The sequence below is a fragment of the Euphorbia lathyris genome, chromosome 2, assembly GCF_963576675.1.
Source record: "Euphorbia lathyris chromosome 2, ddEupLath1.1, whole genome shotgun sequence".
NCBI lineage: Eukaryota > Viridiplantae > Streptophyta > Magnoliopsida > Malpighiales > Euphorbiaceae > Euphorbia > Euphorbia lathyris.
In genome coordinates, this window is record NC_088911.1 from 100,238,883 (window position 1) to 100,258,857 (window position 19,975).

The following is a 19,975-nucleotide window of genomic DNA, read 5'->3' on the forward strand; positions in this document are numbered from 1 at the left end:
ATTGGACACTTATCAAGCTCCAACGTGAATTCAACCGTGTGATATCAATTGGTGCGGTGAAGGTGGATGCTCTAATCACAAAAGAGCTTACACCATGAACATAAGATGGCTAATAAAGGGTTGAATCCTTCATCTCGAAAAACAACACCCCCACTTACTGTTCCAGCATCAGTAAGTAATGCCCCAGCAATCCCCGCTAATCAAGGAAATGATCTATCTCCTCTTGTTCATGACACACGAGAAATGTCACCAGAAACCTACACCGATCTTGTCATGGAATTGGTGGCGAACAATTATGGCACAACGGATGCGGATCGATTGAGACCATATTTTGCAAACCCACTTGTAGGTGGACCAACAACAGGAATTGTACAACCTCTCAGCCGCCCTCCGTCGAGGCCCAGAACATCAAATTGGGAAAGTTCTATTGTGAGACCATAAGCCAGGCACGAATCGTCATTCCTATTCCAAAATCATGTAGATACAGTCATCAGAAATGCAGAGCTAGGACGCGACTTGTCCCTGAATAGAAGATTGTTTGAAGACCCGCCTGAAGGGAGCCGAAGGAATAATCCGGTACCTCCTAGAAACATACAGAACCCTGGAATCATAATTGGCGAGCAACAACCACCCCTCACAGTGGTAGCAGGGCAGGAGCAGCGGCTGTTCAAAGTCACCAAGGACGCGGAGTTGCTAGTCCCAAATGCAGAAGGCGATCTCGTTCCCATAATAGGAGGCGATCTGGTCTCATAATAGAAGAATGCCCCCTCCACCCCGGAGGCATGGTAGAGGTGGAAGACGTTCTCCATCAGATTCGTCATCAAGTTCTTCTGGATCTCGGCGCAGTAGATCAAGTAATAGAGTTCGTCCAAGGATAGACTGTGATTACATGAACGTTGAAATTGCCAGAGGTATTCAAGCCGCCTTCCAAAGGCAGAATGAGGAGAATGCAGGGCACAATCCACATGCCAACCGAGAATCGCTATTCTCAAGGCGTATCTTGGAATTCATGCTAGACAGACGGTTTAAGATCCCTAACATTCCTAGCTATATGGAAGAGGAAAATCCGGAAGCCCCTGCAAGGAAACACAGAGAGTTACTGGAAATCAATGACGCTAGTGAAGGTATCCTATGTCGAATGTTTCTGACCATGTTGAAGGGACCAACATACGATTGGTTTCAATCCCTTCCGCTAGGATCCATAGACAGCTGGGAGCAATTGAGCAGAGATTTCTGCGCTAAATTTGCAGGTAGCACTAGTACAGAAATGCTCACTTGTGTCACACCTCTTGTGTCGCGCTTGAAGATAAAGAGACACAATAGAGTAACTAGCGTCGCACGTTCTGTAAACGCGACACAACTAAGTATTCTATGTCATCACTTGTGTCATGCTTGAAGAGCGTGCGTCATAAATGAGTTACTTCTTGTGTCGCCTGTCTTACAGTGTGACACAAGAGCAAGCTTGTGACGCGCCTTTACCAAAGCGACACAAGAAGTGTGTTATCTTTGTGACACGCTTTTATTAAAGCGACACAATGAGTGTGTTATCTTTGTGTCGCTCCTTTTTAAAAGTGCGACACAACTAATACGAACTACTATTTGGAACGACCTAATTAAGCTTAATTCATACAATTAGGTACATGATTAAAACATGGAGGGATCTAATTGACAGGAGACAAAGTAAACATGTTCAGATTCGTAAGTATATAAATCAATGGGGGACTAAATTATAGAACAGGAAGAGATTGATTTGAACAAAAATTGGATTAGCATGGACTAAACCTGAATAAACAAAATAAGGAAGGATTTTGGAGAGTATAGACTGGTGTTTTTGGGGGTAATACCCAGGGTAGACAAGTTGTAGACATCACGGCTATACACGGCCTCTAATTCATATCCGAACTGTACGACACAAGGGTTCGGGGGTGGGGGAAAAAAGGGCGTGGTACTAGAATAGGCAGCTAGAAAGGAGGACGCAGAGCAGCAGCCCTTCGCCGCACGGTGGACGTGGGGCTTTGCCTTCTGAAGGCGGTAGCCCTTCCGATCTTCTCTTTCTTGCTGGTGGCGGTTCCTTCGTTTCCATTTCGTTTTAGGTTTATATTCGTACATATTAAGTTGTAAATGAATTTTAGATTTTCTTAAACTATTTAGATCTCGATTAGTAAGGTTATTAGGATTTGAATTTAATTTTTTGGGAATTTTTAAGAAGATAAGATGGGTGACAAATTGATGTTGAGCATGGAGATGTTGGGCCTTGCAGCCCCCTTACCTGGGCTGTTCGAATGAATGTAGTTCTCGGAACAGCGAAAGGGTACTGATTTAGTGATTTTTGTTGTGCATTGTTAAGAATAGAAGCTTTAAAGTTTAAACCTTTGTTTTGTTTGTTCTCCCTTTCTGAATGTTGTTTGTTGCTGCTCAAATTTGATTATAATTAGGCTGACATACCTACACGAAGGTCTCGAGTCTAAAGTTGTTCATCGAGATATCAAATCAAGCAACATTTTACTGGATAAGCAGTGGAATGCTAAAGTGTCTGATTTTGGCCTTGCAAAACTCTTAGGCTCGGAGCGGAGTTACGTGATAACTCGTGTAATGGGAACATTTGGGTGTGTGCTCAATCAAACTTTTCATCTGATGTGCATCCTTAAAATAGGTTAACTAAAGGTTGTGTTGAACAGGTATGTCGCACCAGAATATGCCAGTACTGGTATGCTGAATGTTAGAAGCGACGTTTACAGCTTTGGAATTCTTCTTATGGAAATCATTTCTGGAAGAAACCTGGTTGATTATAGTCGTCCCCCAGGAGAGGTTTGTATGAAATTGAATTCAATTGACTAAGTTCAACTAGTGTAATCTTATTTGTTAAGGTTCTTTGTAGCAGTACTAACTAACTGTCATTCAATTTTCAGGTGAACCTAGTTGAATGGCTTAAGATAATGGTTACAAATCGGAATGCAGAGGGAGTTTTGGACCCTAGGTTAACAGAGAAGCCTTCTTCAAGGGCACTGAAGCATGCACTTTTAGTAGCTTTACGATGTGTCGACCCAAATGCACAGAAGAGGCCAAAGATGGGGCATGTGATTTATATGCTCGAAGTTGACGAATTCCCATTCCGAGATGTAAGTTCAAATTCATGAAGCAAGTAATCAGTTCAATTCATAATAGTTCTCTCTCTTTAAGATGATGTTTTAAGCCACACTATTATATGCGCATGATGTTTATGATTCTTCAAAATCTTTATTTAGTTTTGGACATATGAGAAGTTAAAGATGAGCTTATATTTCACATTTAAAATGACAGATTTTGTTTCTTTGCTCTTAATAATTGCAGGACCGGAGAACTGGAAGAGAAAACAGGAGATTTCCTCGAGAGGCTGGGAAAACAGATAAGCGCATATCTGAATCAGGTGACAGCAGTGGTTATGAAAGTGGTTTTCAAACCATGGGGATAGCGCGGAAACAGCAACAACAGGAAGAACAGTAAGTAGCCCTGTTGTAAGCACGAGACGAACTGATTGACATTGTTTTGTTCATAGTCTTGCCACTCCAGTATATATGTTGTATCTTTAGATTATGCAGCATGAATCTCTAGTATTGTTCATAGACCTTGAACCTTGAAGTTAGGGACATGAATGGACACCCTGTCAACAGGGTAAAGTTCCCATTATTGATCGCATAGCATGAACTCCACGGAATCCATCAAAGTAGGAAAATATCGAAGATACTGCTCCCTTCAAGTGAATTTGCCATGGATAGATAGATATCGCCTAGCAATTTTATTCTATGTTGCTGTTTCAGGTATGCCTTTTTGATAAATGCAGCAACATTATTTTAAACTGAATCCTGCATGAACTCTTCCGTTGGCTGAACTGGAATTGTTTTGCTGCTCTCTGTTTTGCACATTAAAAAGCTAAACCAAGGATAGCAAACGAGATTAACTTTCAAATTGGCATGACCGTGTGTATGGACTGATAAAAAACGAACATGTACCTATAATGAATTTTATTTTAAAAGTATTTTGATTACGCAGCAGTATCAGATTGGCAATGTGGAGATGTTAAACCATTGGGAAAGTACATGATGATGCTCATATATTCTGTAGGGAGACACGGGTAAATAATGTTATCTTGATACTTCGCAAAATTGTCATTTCCTAACATTGTCAATCTAGCATTGTCATTTACAATATCCAATGGTTTATGTATTTCAGATAAAAGATGAAGTGATGGGCGTCTTAGACTTCATTGATTATGCTTATAAAGTATTTGGATTCACTTATGACTTGAAGCTATCTACGGTATGATGATTATCAAATGATGAAGTGTAATATGATTTGAGGAAATGAATTTTCAGTTCAGTGACCTGTTTGAATTTTTATTGAATTCTATTATGTCCATTCCCTATACATTCTTTTTCCATTATGATTCGGTTACCATGGGTCGTGTGCAGATATGAATCAATTTTAGTAATGACATGGAACTGAATATATATATGTTAATTTTTTTTAATGAAATGCTTTCAACAATATATATTCTACCAAATACTTTAGAATGAAACTCAAATTTGAGAATCTTAATAGTTCCGCAAGGCACTTAGGAAAGATTCTTTAGTCAAGCGCACCCGCATATATTCATATTTGCAGATAACTTTAGTATCTTAGACAACCAATTTTCTCTATTTACTTTTGGCCGGTACTATGTTTAGATTAGTAATTTGTGAAACCATGTTGTAAGCTTAGTTGATTGTTGCCCATTCGAAAGTTTTCGTGCTCCTCCTCCTGTTTTGCATATCTGCTTTTTACAAGTCATGGAAGGCTTTACGTGGTTTGTTTGGAAATTTGAATGTGGATTTTATATTTTACCAATTCTCAATTACAGAGGCCTGAGAAATACTTGGGGGAGTTGGCAGCATGGGATAAAGCTGAAGCTGCTCTTAAAGAAGCATTGGATAGTTTCGGGAAGCCTTGGCAGGTATTTTGTCAATATCTGTTTCTTTTTGTATACTCTTATGTACCACTATCGATTTGAAATATTTTTATTGCTGAATTGTAATTCTTCAAAGCCATAATTTCTTGACAATTTTCCTTGACTCCCTAAAAAAAGAAAGCGGGTGGGTTATGACTGTTGAGAATTTATGTGAACCTAAATTCCAGGCTTTTTGCTTTGGCTTATAGAGCACTATATTAACTTCCTAATTCTGCTCTCAAACTAAGTTGTAGCTAACATGTTTTCGTCACTCTGTTTGATTATACTTCTAGGATCCTCAGGGTGTGCATGATTGTTTTCCTTAATGTATGAAGTACTTTTACTTCTTTCCACATTCTGTCCCTTACTTCTTGTTCATCTGATTCTGCAGTCCCTCTCTTTTCAAGAGATGTGGTAGCACATGCTGTTCAGACAGTTGTTGATGGATTCTTGGAAATGTACTGGTCATTCGTATTGCTCTTTGACTTGTTATATTCTTCTTTCTGAATTAATTTTGTGAATACAATGTTGTTTCTCATTGAATGTAGGGATAACTATCCCTCAAGCGTTGTTGTTCTTGACAAGATCAACATTTTTCGGCCAGACAGTTTTCATGGTGATAATATGATTCTATGTACTAAATTTTTATAATTTGATATTGCTCAAACATCCCTTTGATTTCTTGTTCATTTCATGCAATCATGCGGTTTCGGATGGAAATGCATTATAAAATAGCAGCAGCAGTTCATCACAGGCATAGATGTCATAAGTTGGCTGGGATTGAGGTGCTTATAGACATTCTTGGACATAGAGCTGTTGTTTCAAGCACTTGCAAGTATGTTTTTGTAGGATTGAGTTATTAGTAAAATATATATCAAGTTGTTAAATCTATACATTTATTTCTCATGTTGCCAAAACAATGTGCAAGTACAATTTTTCTGTTCTATTTTTCTGTGCTATTTTTCTGTATGTATTTATGCAATGTGGTACTTAGTTTTATGTGTATGTTCTATAATATCATGTAGAATCAAGTAAATTTTGATTATAAAATTTTAAGCTAGATGCTGGAAAATTTACTAAATTTTTTTTTTAAAAAAAATATCAATATTTTGCATCGCGCGTGAAGAAGGTGCGATACAAAATGTACGAGATTAATCAAGGAGCTTATGTCGCGCACCATTGGAGCGCGTCACAAGAATTATCATATGTTGTGTCACGCACTCTAGAAGCGCGTCACAAGAGTTATCGCTCTATTGTATCGCGCGCGTGACAAGTGCGACACAACAAATGAGTAGCTTGTGTCGCTCTCAAGAGCGATGCAAAGTTCTTGTGTCGCACCCCTATTGTGTCGCACAAAAGTGCGACACAACAACCTGAAAAAGTGCGACACAAGTAAGCATTTATGTACTAGTGTAGCATTCCCCTAGTCGTATCATCTCGTAAGCTTTTCGAGCTTAAACAGAAGGAGGGAAAACCCCTCAAAGATTACATCAATGAGTTCAGCAAATTGTGCATCCAAGTAATTGATATAGACGTTCCTACGGCAGTTGAAGTAGTGATAAAAAAAACACCAAATGTAGGAGTTTATAGGAGAAGCTGGTAAGACATAAACCCAGAAGCATTTCTGAACTTATGGAAAAGTGTAAGGGGTTTATGGAGATTGACGATATTCAGAGGGAATCCACATCTCCCCCAAAACGTGGAAAGGGAAAATCAAGAAGAAAAGATAAAGAAAAGGAGCATGAAAAAGCTTCTGAACCATCCACCACAGGCAGACGCCTGAGTTCAAGGAACATGCCAGCGTCCTGATAGGGGTCAAGAACCCCTATCTTTAGGTACGGTTTTAGGACGGTTTAGTTTAGTTTCCATTCAATAAGCGAGCAATTCTCGTACTTTTATGCATGTGTGTGTGTTAATTAGATTTTATATATGTTTTGTTTACTTTTGTACAAATTAGCACGTATGTTAGCTTCCAATTATTTATTATGGCTAAATGATCCACGAAAAGTTGCACCAAATGGAGTTTTTACTCAAATTAAGCGATGGATGGGTCAATTTAGCCTCTGAACTAATGTTGTTTGGAGTTTACGTGCATGTGCAGGTCAAAACAGGAACAAGTTCGGACGAAAATCGCATTTCGGGGACACCCGGCAGTCACTCAAAGCATTTGGGCACTTGTCGCTCGCCAAAACTGGCCATTTTAGGCCAACTCGGTGAGCTGGCACTGCCAGTGTGGCGAGCTGGCAGTGGCCAGCTCGGCGAGCTGGACCTCAGGAATCAGTCCACGACATCAAGATCTAACCCCAACTCTCCCACCTGCAACAGGAAAAAAATTCGATTAGATTTGGGATTCAAACCGCGACTATAAATAGAACTTTGTCAATGTAAATTAGATATCTTTCAATTGTGTAAAAACCCTAGCTTTCTCCCTTGAAGAATCCTCTCCATCTCCTTCATCCTCCATTGAAGAACACTCAAGCTCCGCTCCTCGAGGATTATTCAAGGTTCTCTCCTTAAGTCCCAGGAAGACGCCTAAAGTGGTAGACAGGTTCCCTGAAAGGGATTTTCTTACTCTTTTACATATTGTTGTCTCTTGATACAGTCTATGAATCCTAGGCTCATTGTAACTTCGTGACAATATCTTCATCTTTAATATTAATTCAAGTTTCTTGTTTTGTTCAATTGTTTGTATGATTTAATCTTTGTCTCACGCTTTGCTTAATTGGTTTAACTCATTCATAAATCCAAATACATAGTTGGTGCATATTGCGAGCTGAATCTGACCTAGTCAGAGCCTATAGGATTGACGACCCTGTGGAAGATTAAGCCCAAATTACTGAGCCTTAGAGCTAGTTTCGGCCTTACAAGGGAATCACGAACTAGGAACCACAAAAGGATAAGTAGGGTTAATCTCCTTAGGCAAAAGCGACTTAGATTAGGTTATCAATTGATTATAAAATTAGGTTGAATTCAATATTATCGCATCATTCCATATCCCTTCGAGTAATTACATTGTTGAAAGATCACCTAGGTGTAGAATAACTTAGTTAGGAGTAGATTAATATAGAAACAAAACCAAGCTTAAACCCCCCCAAAGCCTAGATAACATTAGAAACAGAGTAGCTCGATACTTGCAGGAGTAAATCCTATGGATTCGATACCTGGACTTGTCCATATTATTACTTGATAACGACGGGGTACACTTATCCCTTAGTGAGTGTCAATTGAGCGGCAGCTCGAGGCGCATCAAGTTTTTGGCGCCGTTGCCGGGGATTTATTTTCTCTGTAATATCGAACCAATGGTCGAATTTGTTAGTTTAGGCATTCATTCTGTTTATAATATTTGTCTTATAGCCTTTTATACTTGTTCATATGTGAAATAAATTAGGTTATATCTTTTCTATTCTTGTTCATATGTTAAATCTATACGATTGTATCATGTTACATTGTAAAAATCTGTACTACTTATATCTGTTTTGCCAAAAACAATTTTAAGTATCCCTTTGTAATTATGCGAATTGTATGATAAAATTGTATACTGGATGGTTATGCTTTCGTTTTCTTGGAAATCATTTTTATTCATTTATCTTTTATTTTCAGCTTATGCATACTCGATCCGTGGAATTACCTTGTGCCCCTCTTAATCTTGAACTTGAACGTACTCTTCGCAGGATCAGGCAAATCGAGAATAGCAAGCCAGCCGAGACAATCGAACCTATCAAAATGGTAGATCTAGAGACCAACACTGAGACAGGCACTGACACCCGCTTAATGAGCGAGATTTTAGCACCATATAGACACCAACATCTGGCTGGGATCGTGGCTCCAAACATTCCAGCTAACTCTTATGAGATCAAGTCGAGAATAATTCACTTGATCCAACAAACGAGACTGTTCAGAGGGGAGGTGCATGAGAGCCCGAATGATCATCTGGATCACTTTCTAATGTGTGCAGACACCACGAGGACAAATGGAGTTCCTCAGGATACTGTTAGACTGAAGCTTTTTCCATTCTCACTATCTGGACAAGCTTTCGAATGGCTGAGATCGCTAGAGCCTGGGTCAATCACTACTAGACTTGTTCATGGGCTGGGCCGGGCCTAAGCGGGTTTGTCACATAATTGCTTTATCCAAGCCCAATCCAGCCCGCACTATATTTACATCGGGCTCGGGCCGGGCCAAGCTAAAAAAACTAATTCCCAAGCCCAACCCGGCCCGGCCCAGCCCAACTAGTATCTTTGTATTTTTTTTAAAATTAAAATTAAACTAAATTTTAGAGGATTATTTCAATAAAAATCAATTAACGCAATCCTAAATAAAAAAAATACTCCTTTGATACTAATAAATAAAACAATAACAAAAATATGTACATGTTTACCGATTCTAAAAAAATATATGGTTTGGAAATTTTTATGTTGAAGAAATTTAAAAGTTTTATTTTTGGAATATAAAGTTTATTAAACTATAAAATTTATAAAATTAAAGTTATTGTTAAAATTTCGGTCGGGCTGGGTTAGGCCTGGGTTATGAGACAAATCCCAAGCCCAACCTACTATGTATTCGGGCCTAAACGGGCTTGGGCCGGGCCTATTACGAAACATATACGTCCAAGCCGAGTCTTTGAAGAGCGGGCTTGGACGGGCTGGGCGGGCCCGTGGGCTTTTGAACAGGTCTAATCACTACATAGGCAGTACTAGAGAAGGAGTTCCTCTCTTACTACTTTCCTCCTTCCAAGATGGTGATGCTAAGGAGTGAAATTACTCCATTCCACCAACCCGAGCACGAGGCGCTCCACGCATCCTGTACCAGATTTAGGAAGATGATGTGCATGTGCCATCATCATGATATACCTAAACATCAGTTGGTGAGCGTCTTCTATCACAGTTTGACGCCCACTAACCGAGCTATTGTGGACACCGCTGCAGGTGGAGACATGTTTAGGAAGACTGCAACAGAGGCATACGAGATTATCAATGAGCTAACAAGGAAGATTGTGCAATGGCAGGAGGAGAAACTCGATGGCCCTTCAAGGCAGTGGGTGTTTGCTGGGAAGATCAGGACCAGAACCTGGTTGTAACGGAGCTGAGCAAAAAGATGGATGTCCTGTTGGCAAAATTCAGCCAACCTCCCACTTGTGTGCATTGTGGCAGCGACCACCATAAAAAGGACTGTCAAGCTGGTAGCCCTTTCGCTGGAGATGGTTAACTATATTGGGGGACAACAGAGGTACAATCAGAACTTCAACAACTACAACTCCTACAACAACAACAATTGGAGGAGGCCTCAACACCCGAACTTATCTTACGAGAGCTCAAATCAGAACGTGCTAAGGCCTCCCAGCAGGTTCGTCTAGGAACACAGAGAGCATGGGCTTGGCATGCCCCCATATCAACAGCAAAACCAAGGCCCCATGCCACCTTCCAAGGAGCCTGATGAGGTGGTGACCCTCTTGAAGGGGATTTCAGCCAGGCTTGCCAACAATGAAGCCTTCTGCAAGGATTTGAGCAATTGGGTGGCTCAGATTAACAGGGATAGGCAAGAAAGGCCGCAGGGTTCTCTCCCGAGCACAATAGAGAAGAATCCAAAGATCTAGAGGAAGGAATAAGTAGCGGGAAAAATCGGGTTCTCCCAGTTTTTTATTCAATTTTGAACAATTCTTTTATGCTTTCAGTTCTTACTTTTTCATGAATATTTTGATTGCTTTTTTTCAATTTCTATTTTTTTCGTTGAATCAAATTCCCCGTTAGTTTTTCTTATTTCTTTCTCTCAAAAAAAAGTTTTTCGTTTTTTCGGTGTCCCGGGCAAAAGGGGGGCGAAATTTCGCCCCCTGGTGCCCAGCTCGATCGAGACGGGGCCGAGTTCGGGAAATCCTTCCCGAACTTGATAAAAATATATATATATATATATAATTAAAAGAATGAGGGATGAAATTCACCCCCCTTCTTCTACTTCCTTTCTTTCTTCTTTCTTCCTTCCTCTCTCTTTCTCTCACTAACCAACCCTTAACCCCAAATCTTTGTTTCTCACCCGAATTCAACAAATAAGGTATGGATTCTTACCTATTTTTTATTTCAAGCATGATTCTAACCTTAGTTTTTAGTTTAGGAGCTTTAATTTTGATTTTTAAGCTAAACCTAGGTTTTAGGATTTTCTAATTTTTGATGTTTTCTTTTATTTTTCTAGCTTTGCTAATTAATGCCTTGTTAGTGATTTCTATATGCTTTGGGTATGATTTGAGCTTCTAATTTGAGATATCTAGGGGTTAATTAGTAAACATTTAGGGACCAAACCTTGCAATTCGGTCCCTAAATGCCTAACTTTAAGCTCAATCATGCTTTGTGTATTCATTGTTTGGGTGGTTTAACACTAACTGTTTACATGTATATATATGGCCTCTAACTTGTCCGTTTTGGTTACTCTTCTTATTCTCAGGAAGCTATGGGACGAAAAGGGAAAGACAAAGTTGTTGTGGAGGAAGAAAACAATGAGTCTGATGTTGAATTTGTTGACTCGCTACAGGTTCAGTATAACTCTCCCTTCGGTTTAACATGTAAGGAAGAGGGGGTTAAGTATGTCCGCTTTGTGGAACAAGGCCACTCCCCTCGAGTCCTTTTTTACCAATCTTTTTTAGCATCTCTAAGATTGGATAAGGATTTCAAGAAAATCCTGCAGGCCCAAGGCTGGTATAATCTAGCCACAAAGAAAACTTTCGCCTATGACAGCTATATCCTAGAGTTCCTAAGTACACCGAAAAAGGAGAGTCCAGCGAGTAGCGACATGTATAACTTCCGGCTGAGGGGACACCCCTTTCGCCTCCGAGAAGAGGCCTGTATGGGAGTTAGGAATGTAAATGGGGCTCTTTCGGGTTTTGAAAACCCCATAGATGTCGAACAAGCCTGGGAAGAAATGACCGGGCAGTCAGAATTTAACTCTAGTACTGCTACCCCGAGATCTTTACAGGATCCGCTCCTGAATCTTGCCCACAAATTTATAGCACATGATTTGTTGGGCAAGCAAGAGAGCAATAAAGTCGCTACTGGCGAAGTATTTATGCTTTGGTGCGTTTCCAAAGGGAAACCAGTCGATAATGTAAAAGCTATTTTCTCTTGTTTTCGTAGCCAGCTTAGCAATAAACATGGGTCACTCGGGCTAGGCTATTTGGTGACCAACTTTGTTAAGGACCGCTAGAAAGACATTGTCTTTGACGAGGATGGTCACCCATCACTTGCACTTAACTTGGATTTTCTTGGAAGATCCAATTTTCAAGAGTTGTTGACTCGGGACCCAGCTCACGGAGCAAGCTTAAGTAGCCAGCCACGAAAGCGAGCATGGAGACCACCGCGTAAGAGGGTAATAGAGGAGGAGCGAGAGGGAGATAAAGAAAAAGGAGCTGCAGCTGCAGTAGGAGGGTACCAAGTGGAGTACCAAGAGCCGGGGGTTCAGGCTCAATTCCAAGCCATGAACACAATGATGACTGAGATGCGAAATCTCAATCTCCAAACATATGCTATTGTTCAGCATATGGATCAACGTTTCACCACCTTCGAGCAGACCATGGACTGGAGACTATCTGGACTTGAGCATGTGGCGGCAGCTTATTGCGAATGCTACGGTATAGAATGGCCATATCCCCCGGCTGATCAGTAAGTTGTCTTCTCCACCCTAACTCCTTTCACATGTGTTTTCTTGTTTTCATATGCAATGTTGGAACTTATTGCATGATTTAAGTGTGAGGAGGAGGGGTAGACAAACTTATAAAAATTGTATAAATTTTTAATTTTTGTTGCGTCGTGTCTAGTTTAGTTTTGATGTTTTGGGGTTTTATTTCTGTTTTTTTGCATGTTTTAGGGCCTAAAAACCAAACTTCATTCGAAGCTAAACTTCATTATTTGTTTATGGGGACTGAGAACCGAATCTAAAATTGCATGACAACTAGTTTAGGTGTGGGACACTGATAGGGGTCAAAAATCCCTATCTTTGGGTACAGTTTTAGGACGGTTTTTAGCGTTATTTTATAAATAAGCGAGCAATTCTCACATTTATATGCTTTTGTGTGAGTTAGTTAGAAATTGTATATGTTCTATTTACTTTTCGTTGTTTAGGCTCATTTTCTAGTTATTTTAGGCAAATATGGCCAAATTGGCATGTACGTTAAATTTCCGTTATCTATTATAGCTAATTGATCCGCCAAAAGTCGCACCAAACGGAGTGTTTACTCAAAATGGGCGATTGGCGGGTCAATTTAGCCTCGGAACTAATGTTATTTGGAGTTTTCGTGCATGTGTAGGCTAAAACAGGAACGAGTTCGGGTGAAAGTTGCGTTTTGGGACATCCAGCAGTCGCGCAAGGCGTTCTGGGCATTCCCGCTCGTCGAAATGGCCTTTTAGGGCCAGATCGGCGAGCTGGCTCGCTCAGCTCGGTGAGCTGCCCTGCGGGAATCAGTCAAAAGAATGATTCTCGGTCCCACAATGCCACGATCGACCCCACGTCTTTCCACCTGCAAAAGGATACGAATTAGGTCAGAAAGAGGGCCCGAACCGCGTCTATAAATAGGATTTTCTAAATGTAAAATAGACATCTTTCATTATTGTAATTATTTTAGCTTTCACCTTTGAAGAATCCTCTCCACCTCCTCCGTCTCCTTCAACCTCCATTGAAGCACCTTCGAAGCTCCATTCACCGAGGATTATTCAAGGTACGTCCTTAAGTCCTAGGAAGCCGGCTGCAGGGTAGACAGGTTCCCTGAAAGGGGTTTTCTTATCTCCTTTCATCTAATTATGTTTTTATCCCTTGATACAGTCTATGAGTCCTAGGCTAATTGTATCCCGTGAAAATGTTCTTCATCTTTAATAATATTTTAGCTCTTATTTTGTTCTATGATTTTTCTATTTAATCTTTGTCTTACGCTTTATTCAATTGGTTTAACTCATTCAAAAGCCCCAAAATCTAGTTGGCACATATTGTGAGCTGAATCTGACCTAGTCAGAGCCTAGGAGATTGACGACCTCTTAGTTGATTAAGCCCAAATTGCTGAGCCTTAGACCTAGTTTCGGCCTTACAAGGGAATCATGCACTAGGGACTTCAGGAGGGTAAGTAGGGTTAATCGCCTTGAATACAAGTGACTTAGATTAGGTTTTTAATCAATTGACCTAATAACCTATCTTCATTATTATCATTCATACCATGTTCCTTCGGGTAATTGCATTAGTGAAAGATCACCTAGGAGTAGTTTAACTTAATTAGGAGTAGAATAACTTAATTAGGAGTAGAATAACTTAGCTAGGAGTAGAGTAATTCAACTAGGAGTAGATTAACTTAAACAAAACCAACTCAAAACCCACACAGCCTAGATGACACCTGAGACCAAGTAGCTCGATACTTGCAGGAATAAATCCTGTGGATTCGATACCTGGACTTTCCAGATTTTATTACTTGATAACGACGGGGTACACTTATCCCTTAGTGAGCCTTGCGGTACCGTACGTCGTGAGGTGCATCAGACACAACCCTTGTATTTGTAAACGCATGAGCTAAAGATTGCATTTAGACCCTACTTTTGAAGAAATGCTAAAATCAGTACTTAGGTAGATAACTTAAGGATTGAAGGCATGTGATATTGAATTTGAGCTTGGGGAGAACTAATAAGCACAAAATTGAAACCTAAAGAATTGTGAGTTGAATTTGAGTCTAAGAGCGAACATCAAAAAGCTCTCTATGTGAATGCTTTGACTTGTGGAAGATTACAGATTTTGCATCTAATACTGAGTTGAATCTGCATGCACTGATTTGAGATAATAGACGATGAATCAGCCTCATTAGAATTAACATTTTCTTTACCTTATTTTTTATCTTTTTCATCCACTCTAGGAAGCCCCTTTGAGCCTTAACTTTTGTAGTTTGTAGCTTTCTTTGTTTTTAACCCTTATTTTTGCAAACTATCACTTAGTTTGTTACCTGACCCAAATTTTTGCAAAACTCATCTTGAGGCTTTGTTTTATTCTAGCGCTTTTTCTTTGTTCATGGCACTATAAGAGCAAGCCAAAAGGCTAAGAGGTGACGAGCATTATTGTTAAAAAGAAAAAAAAAGACGAACAAAAGGGAAAACATCATTCCCCAGTTCTTAAAATCAAAACGTCTCAGAAAAAGAAAAAAAAATAATAAATAAAAAGCTCAATCACTTCATATTTGCTAAAGCCATTTAACCTTGTTTTTCTAGCGCTAGAACTTCTAACCCTTGTTGTACCTGTAACCTTTTCTAACCACATTATAACCCCAATTCGAGACTGTTTTTGATATTATCAGGGTCATATAGCAAAGTAGAGGAACTCAGATGAACGTGCAAAGTCAACGTAATCCTAAGAAAGAACATAAGCCGAGAGTAAACACTTTAGCCACCAAATATTGTGTGAATTGAGTGAACTACCTATGGTGAGGTGTTTTACTTAGCTATCCCCTTAAGCTCGTTTAATTGAACATGTATCCTTTTCTTAAGAATATGACCTGTGATAATTGAAATGCGGCTTTTGGATATCGTATCTCTATTTTGTACTTCCGAATACTTGTAATTACAGATGCTTGAAATTGTGTCAAACACCTAGTAAAACCAGGAGGTTTTTCTAGCTTGGCTAGTGATTGCGGGTTTAGTTTTTAGTTTACTTGGGGACAAGTAAAGTTTTAAGTGTGAGGAGGTTTGATAGGGGTCAAAAACCCCTATCTTTAGGTACGGTTTTAGGACGGTTTAGTTTAGTTTTCCTTCAATAAGCAAGCAATTCTCGTATTTTTATGCATGTGTGTGTGTGTGTTAATTAGATTTTATATATGTTTTATTTACTTTTGTAGTTTAAGTTCATTTTCTAATTGTTTTTGGGCAAATATTGCCAAATTAGCACGTATGTTAGCTTCCAATTATTTATTATGGCTAAATGATCCACCAAAAGTCGCACCAAGAGTTTTTACTCAAATTAAGCGATTGGTGGGTCAATTTAGCCTCTGAACTAATGTTATTTGGAGTTTACATGCATGTGCAGGTCAAAACATGAACAAGTTCGGGCGAAAATCGTGTCTCGTGGACACTCGCTAGTCACTCAGAGCGTTTGGGCACTTGTCGCTCGCCAAAACTGGCCATTTTAGGCCAACTCGATGGGCTGGCACTGCCAGTGTCGCGAGCTGGCTCGCCCAGCTCGGTGAGCTAGACCTTAGGAATCAGGAATCAGTCTTTTGACTAATTCCCGGCTCCACGATGTCACGATCTGACCCTAACTCTCCCACCTGCAATAGGAAACAAATTTGATTAGATTTGGGACTCAAACCGTGACTATAAATAGAACTTTGTCAATGTAAATTAGATATCTTTCAATTGTGTAAAAACCATAGCTTTCTCCCTTGAAGAATCCTCTCCATCTCCTCCATCTCCTTCATCCTCCATTGAAGAACACTCAAGCTCCGCTCCTCGAGGATTATTCAAGGTTCCCTCCTTAAGTCCTAGGAAGACGCCTGTAGTGGTAGACAGGTTCCCTGAAAGGGATTTTCTCACTCTTTTACATCTTGTTGCTTCTTGATACAGTCTATGAATCCTAGGCTCATTGTAACTTCATGACAATTTCTTCATCTTTAATACTAATTCAAGTTTCTTGTTTGTTCAATTATTTGTATGATTTAATCTTTGTCTCACGCTTTGCTTAATTGGTTTAACTCATTCATAAATCCAAATACATAGTTGGCACATATTGCGAGCTGAATCTGACCTAGTCAGAGCCTGTAGGATTGACGATCCTGCGGAAGATTAAGCCCAAATTACTGAGCCTTAGAGCTAGTTTCGGCCTTACAAGGGAATCACACACTAGGAACAACATAAGGATAAGTTGGGATAATCGCCTTAGGCAAAAGCGACTTAGATTAGGTTATCAATTGATTAGCAAATTAGGTTGAATTCAATATTATCGCATCATTCCATATCCCTTCGGGTAATTACATTGTTGAAAGATCACTTAGGAGTAGAATAACTTAGTTAGGAGTAGATTAATATAGAAACAAAACCAAGCTTAAACCCCCCAAAGCCTATATAACATTAGAAACAGAGTAGCTTGATACTTGCAGGAGTAAATCCTGTGGATTTGATACCTGGACTTGTCTAGATTATTACTTGATAACGACGAGGTACACTTATCCCTTAGTGAGTCTCAATTGAGCAACAACTCGAGGCGCATCACGTACACTTTGTTGAATGCCCCCAAAAGCGAGGTATTGATGTGGCTGGAGAATAGCCAACACACGCGGCACATTACATATCCCAAACTAAAAGGGGTGTATACAAATGTTGGAAAGAGCCCCATAAATTATTACAGATACCATAGAAGGAATGGTCATGATACTGATGCATGTTGGGAGTTAGCCAAAGAAGTTGGATAGGTTCATCCAAGATTATAAAAAGCAAAACGATGACAAACAGAAAACTGATCCAAAGAAGAAGGCGAAGGGCATTATAAACGTCATCACTGGCGGACCAAGCTATCAACCACCCGCCAAAAATTCAAAGACATTCGCCCTAGATCAATCGGTGCTTAATCGTCCATTTGCAGAAATAGGCACAGTGATCCCCCCCCCCACATGCAGACGCCTTAGTCATCACTATGGTGGTAGAAGGTTGGGAGATGAAGCAAGTAATGGTAGATACTGGCAGTTCATACAATGTCATTACCAGAGGAGCATTCGCAAAACTGAAGGTCGATCCGTTCCAAATAGAAACAACTATTGTCGATATCCTAGGAGTAACGGGCCACACTATTCAGACCAAAGGCCAAGTAACTTTGGAGTGCGAGTTGGCGGATGATGATCAAGCTTGGGTTGGTGATTTGGAGTTCTCTACTATGGATGACATCATCCTTGGATGACCGTTCATCTCAGAAATGGCAGCTCTAATCTCCATCCGCCACCCGACAATGTACATTCCCACCAGCAGAGGAGGAGTAATGGTTAGTGGAAACCAAAAGGTGGCTCAAGAGACCTACTCGACATCTTTATCCATCCGCCCACATTCTAAAGATGATGAAGGTGAGGAATATGAACTTGTCACTACAGCTTTGGGTGACACAGAAATGTTCCTTATTGTTGATGGAAAGTGGGTGCGGATCGCCAAAGGATTAAAACCTACGATCAAAGAGGATGTTAAAAGTTTTCGTTGAATGTGAAAGCATGTTTGCATGGAAAAATGAGATCCTAACAGGAGTAAGCCCAGACGTGATTACTCACAGGTTGAACATAGCTGAAGATGTTGTTCTAGTGGCTCAAAAATGCCGGAACCATGGTCTAGAGAGGCAAAAAGCTATCGAGGAGGAAATAGCCAAATTAAAGAAGGATCATGCGATTGAGGAAGTTATCTATACAAAATGGCTGGCGAATGTGGTGCTAGTCAAGAAAGCTGGCGGATCCTATAGGATGTGCATGGATTTCACTGATCTTAACAAGGCATGTCCCAAGGATAATTATCCCCTGCCTTGCATTGATATTCTTGTGGATGGAACCGCTGGGTATGGAGTATACTCATTTATGGATGTCAAATCAAGCTATCACCAGATCTCGATGGAACCTTCAGACAGAATTAAAACTTCATTCATAACGCATCAAGCTATATACTGCTTTAAAGTCATGCCTTTTGGGCTCAAGAATGTTGGAGCCACTTACCTGCGTATGATGAACAAATTTTTTGAGGGTAAGGATGGAAGCAACTTCTTTGTTTATGTTGATGACATGATCATCAAAAGCACCACTATAGAGAAACATGCGGATGATATCAAGGAAGTCCTAGAAGTTCTCCGCAAGCACAACATCAAGCTCATTCCGGAGAAGTGTACCTTCAGAGCGACTTATGGAAAATTTTTTGGTTATATGATCAGTCAGAAAGGAGTAGGCACCAATCCAGATAAAGTCAAAGTCATACTAGACATGAAAGCTCCCTAGAACGTTAGAGAGTACAACACCTTAATGGGCGGATCATAGGCCTCGGGAGAATCATTTCATGTTCTGCCCGAAGGTGCCTTCCATATTCTATGAAGTGATAAAAAAGCAGAAGGCGTTTGAATGGACTGAAGACTGTAAACACGCCTTTGAAGGCATCAAACGTTTCCTTGCGGAACCGCCTCTAATAAGCAGACCCCTTAAAGGGGAGGACCTATACATGTACGTTTCTCTTACGGAGAAAGCAATATGTACGGTGATGATCAGAGAAGAAAAAGGCCAGTAATATCCAATTTACTATGTTAGCAAAGTTTGAAAGATGCCAAGACTCGGTACTCAAGATTGGATAAGATGGTGTTAGCAGTCATCACGACTTCCATTCGCCTCAGACCCTACTTTCAAGTTCACACGATCATTGTTAGAACTAACATACCGATGCGAAAAGTATTGTAGAAACCAGAGACTTCTGGCAGATTGATGGAATGGTCTATCCGCCTACGCGAGTTCGATGTTCGTTACGAAGATAGATCCGCTCTTAAAAAGCCAAGTGTTGGTGGATTTTATAAACGAATTCACTGAGGAAGATATTAACCCACCCAAGGCGAAACAGAAAGAATGGACCATGTACATTGGTGGCACATCATCAGCCGAAGGTGTTGGGATTGAAGTTGTGATCAAAGGCCTAGAGTATATCAAGATACATTATGCGGCTAAACTGGATTTCCCGGCAACCAACAATGCCGCCGAATATGAAACCTTAATTCTTAGGCTTTGCCTGTTGAAGGAAATTACACCGGAACGAGTCGTGATCTATAGTGATAAGCTGATGGTCAACCAGATGGTAAAAAACTTTAGTGTCAAAGATGAAACTTTGGTCAAGTATGTAGAAGAAGCTAAGCAGATCCTAAATCACTTGGAGAGCAAGGAAGTGAAGTGGGAGATGATCTATGTACTCACGGGGTCTAATATAGAAGGTCATCATATGGCTAAATTGGCTTCTAGCAAAGACCAATAAGCAGTTCTTGAATGTCCCTTTAAAGTAAAAACTAAACCAGCAT

The 19,975-nt window shown here is 40.1% G+C and overlaps 1 protein-coding gene across 7 annotated transcripts; it reads left to right on the forward strand.

Annotated features, from left to right (window-relative positions):
- Window positions 1-1,770: 1,770 nt before the first annotated feature.
- On the forward strand, window positions 1,771-7,645 carry LOC136219137 (probable serine/threonine-protein kinase At1g01540). Of its 7 annotated transcripts, none has more exons than XM_066006398.1 (12): window positions 1,771-2,311; window positions 2,436-2,606; window positions 2,679-2,808; window positions 2,910-3,119; window positions 3,331-3,479; window positions 4,030-4,111; window positions 4,210-4,296; window positions 4,877-4,969; window positions 5,355-5,421; window positions 5,512-5,579; window positions 5,699-5,798; window positions 7,065-7,645. In XM_066006398.1, the coding sequence occupies exons 1-6, from the start codon at window positions 2,283-2,285 to the stop codon at window positions 4,058-4,060; spliced, it is 720 nt and encodes a 239-aa protein (XP_065862470.1). In that variant the 5' UTR covers window positions 1,771-2,282; the 3' UTR covers window positions 4,061-4,111; window positions 4,210-4,296; window positions 4,877-4,969; window positions 5,355-5,421; window positions 5,512-5,579; window positions 5,699-5,798; window positions 7,065-7,645. The 7 variants fall into 7 exon arrangements, with proteins under 7 accessions (XP_065862470.1, XP_065862466.1, XP_065862467.1 ...); XM_066006394.1 differs by having other exon boundaries at window positions 5,702-6,798; XM_066006395.1 differs by having other exon boundaries at window positions 5,702-5,798.
- The last annotated feature ends 12,330 nt before the right edge of the window (window positions 7,646-19,975 follow it).

Coding starts and splice junctions, on each gene's coding strand:
- LOC136219137 (XM_066006398.1), top strand. CDS start 2,283: ATGAATGTAGTTCTCGGAACAGCGAAAGG. Junction 2,312..2,435: donor GTTCTCGGAACAGCGAAAGG/GTACTGATTTAG, acceptor GATTATAATTAG/GCTGACATACCTACACGAAG. Junction 2,607..2,678: donor CGTGTAATGGGAACATTTGG/GTGTGTGCTCAA, acceptor TGTGTTGAACAG/GTATGTCGCACCAGAATATG.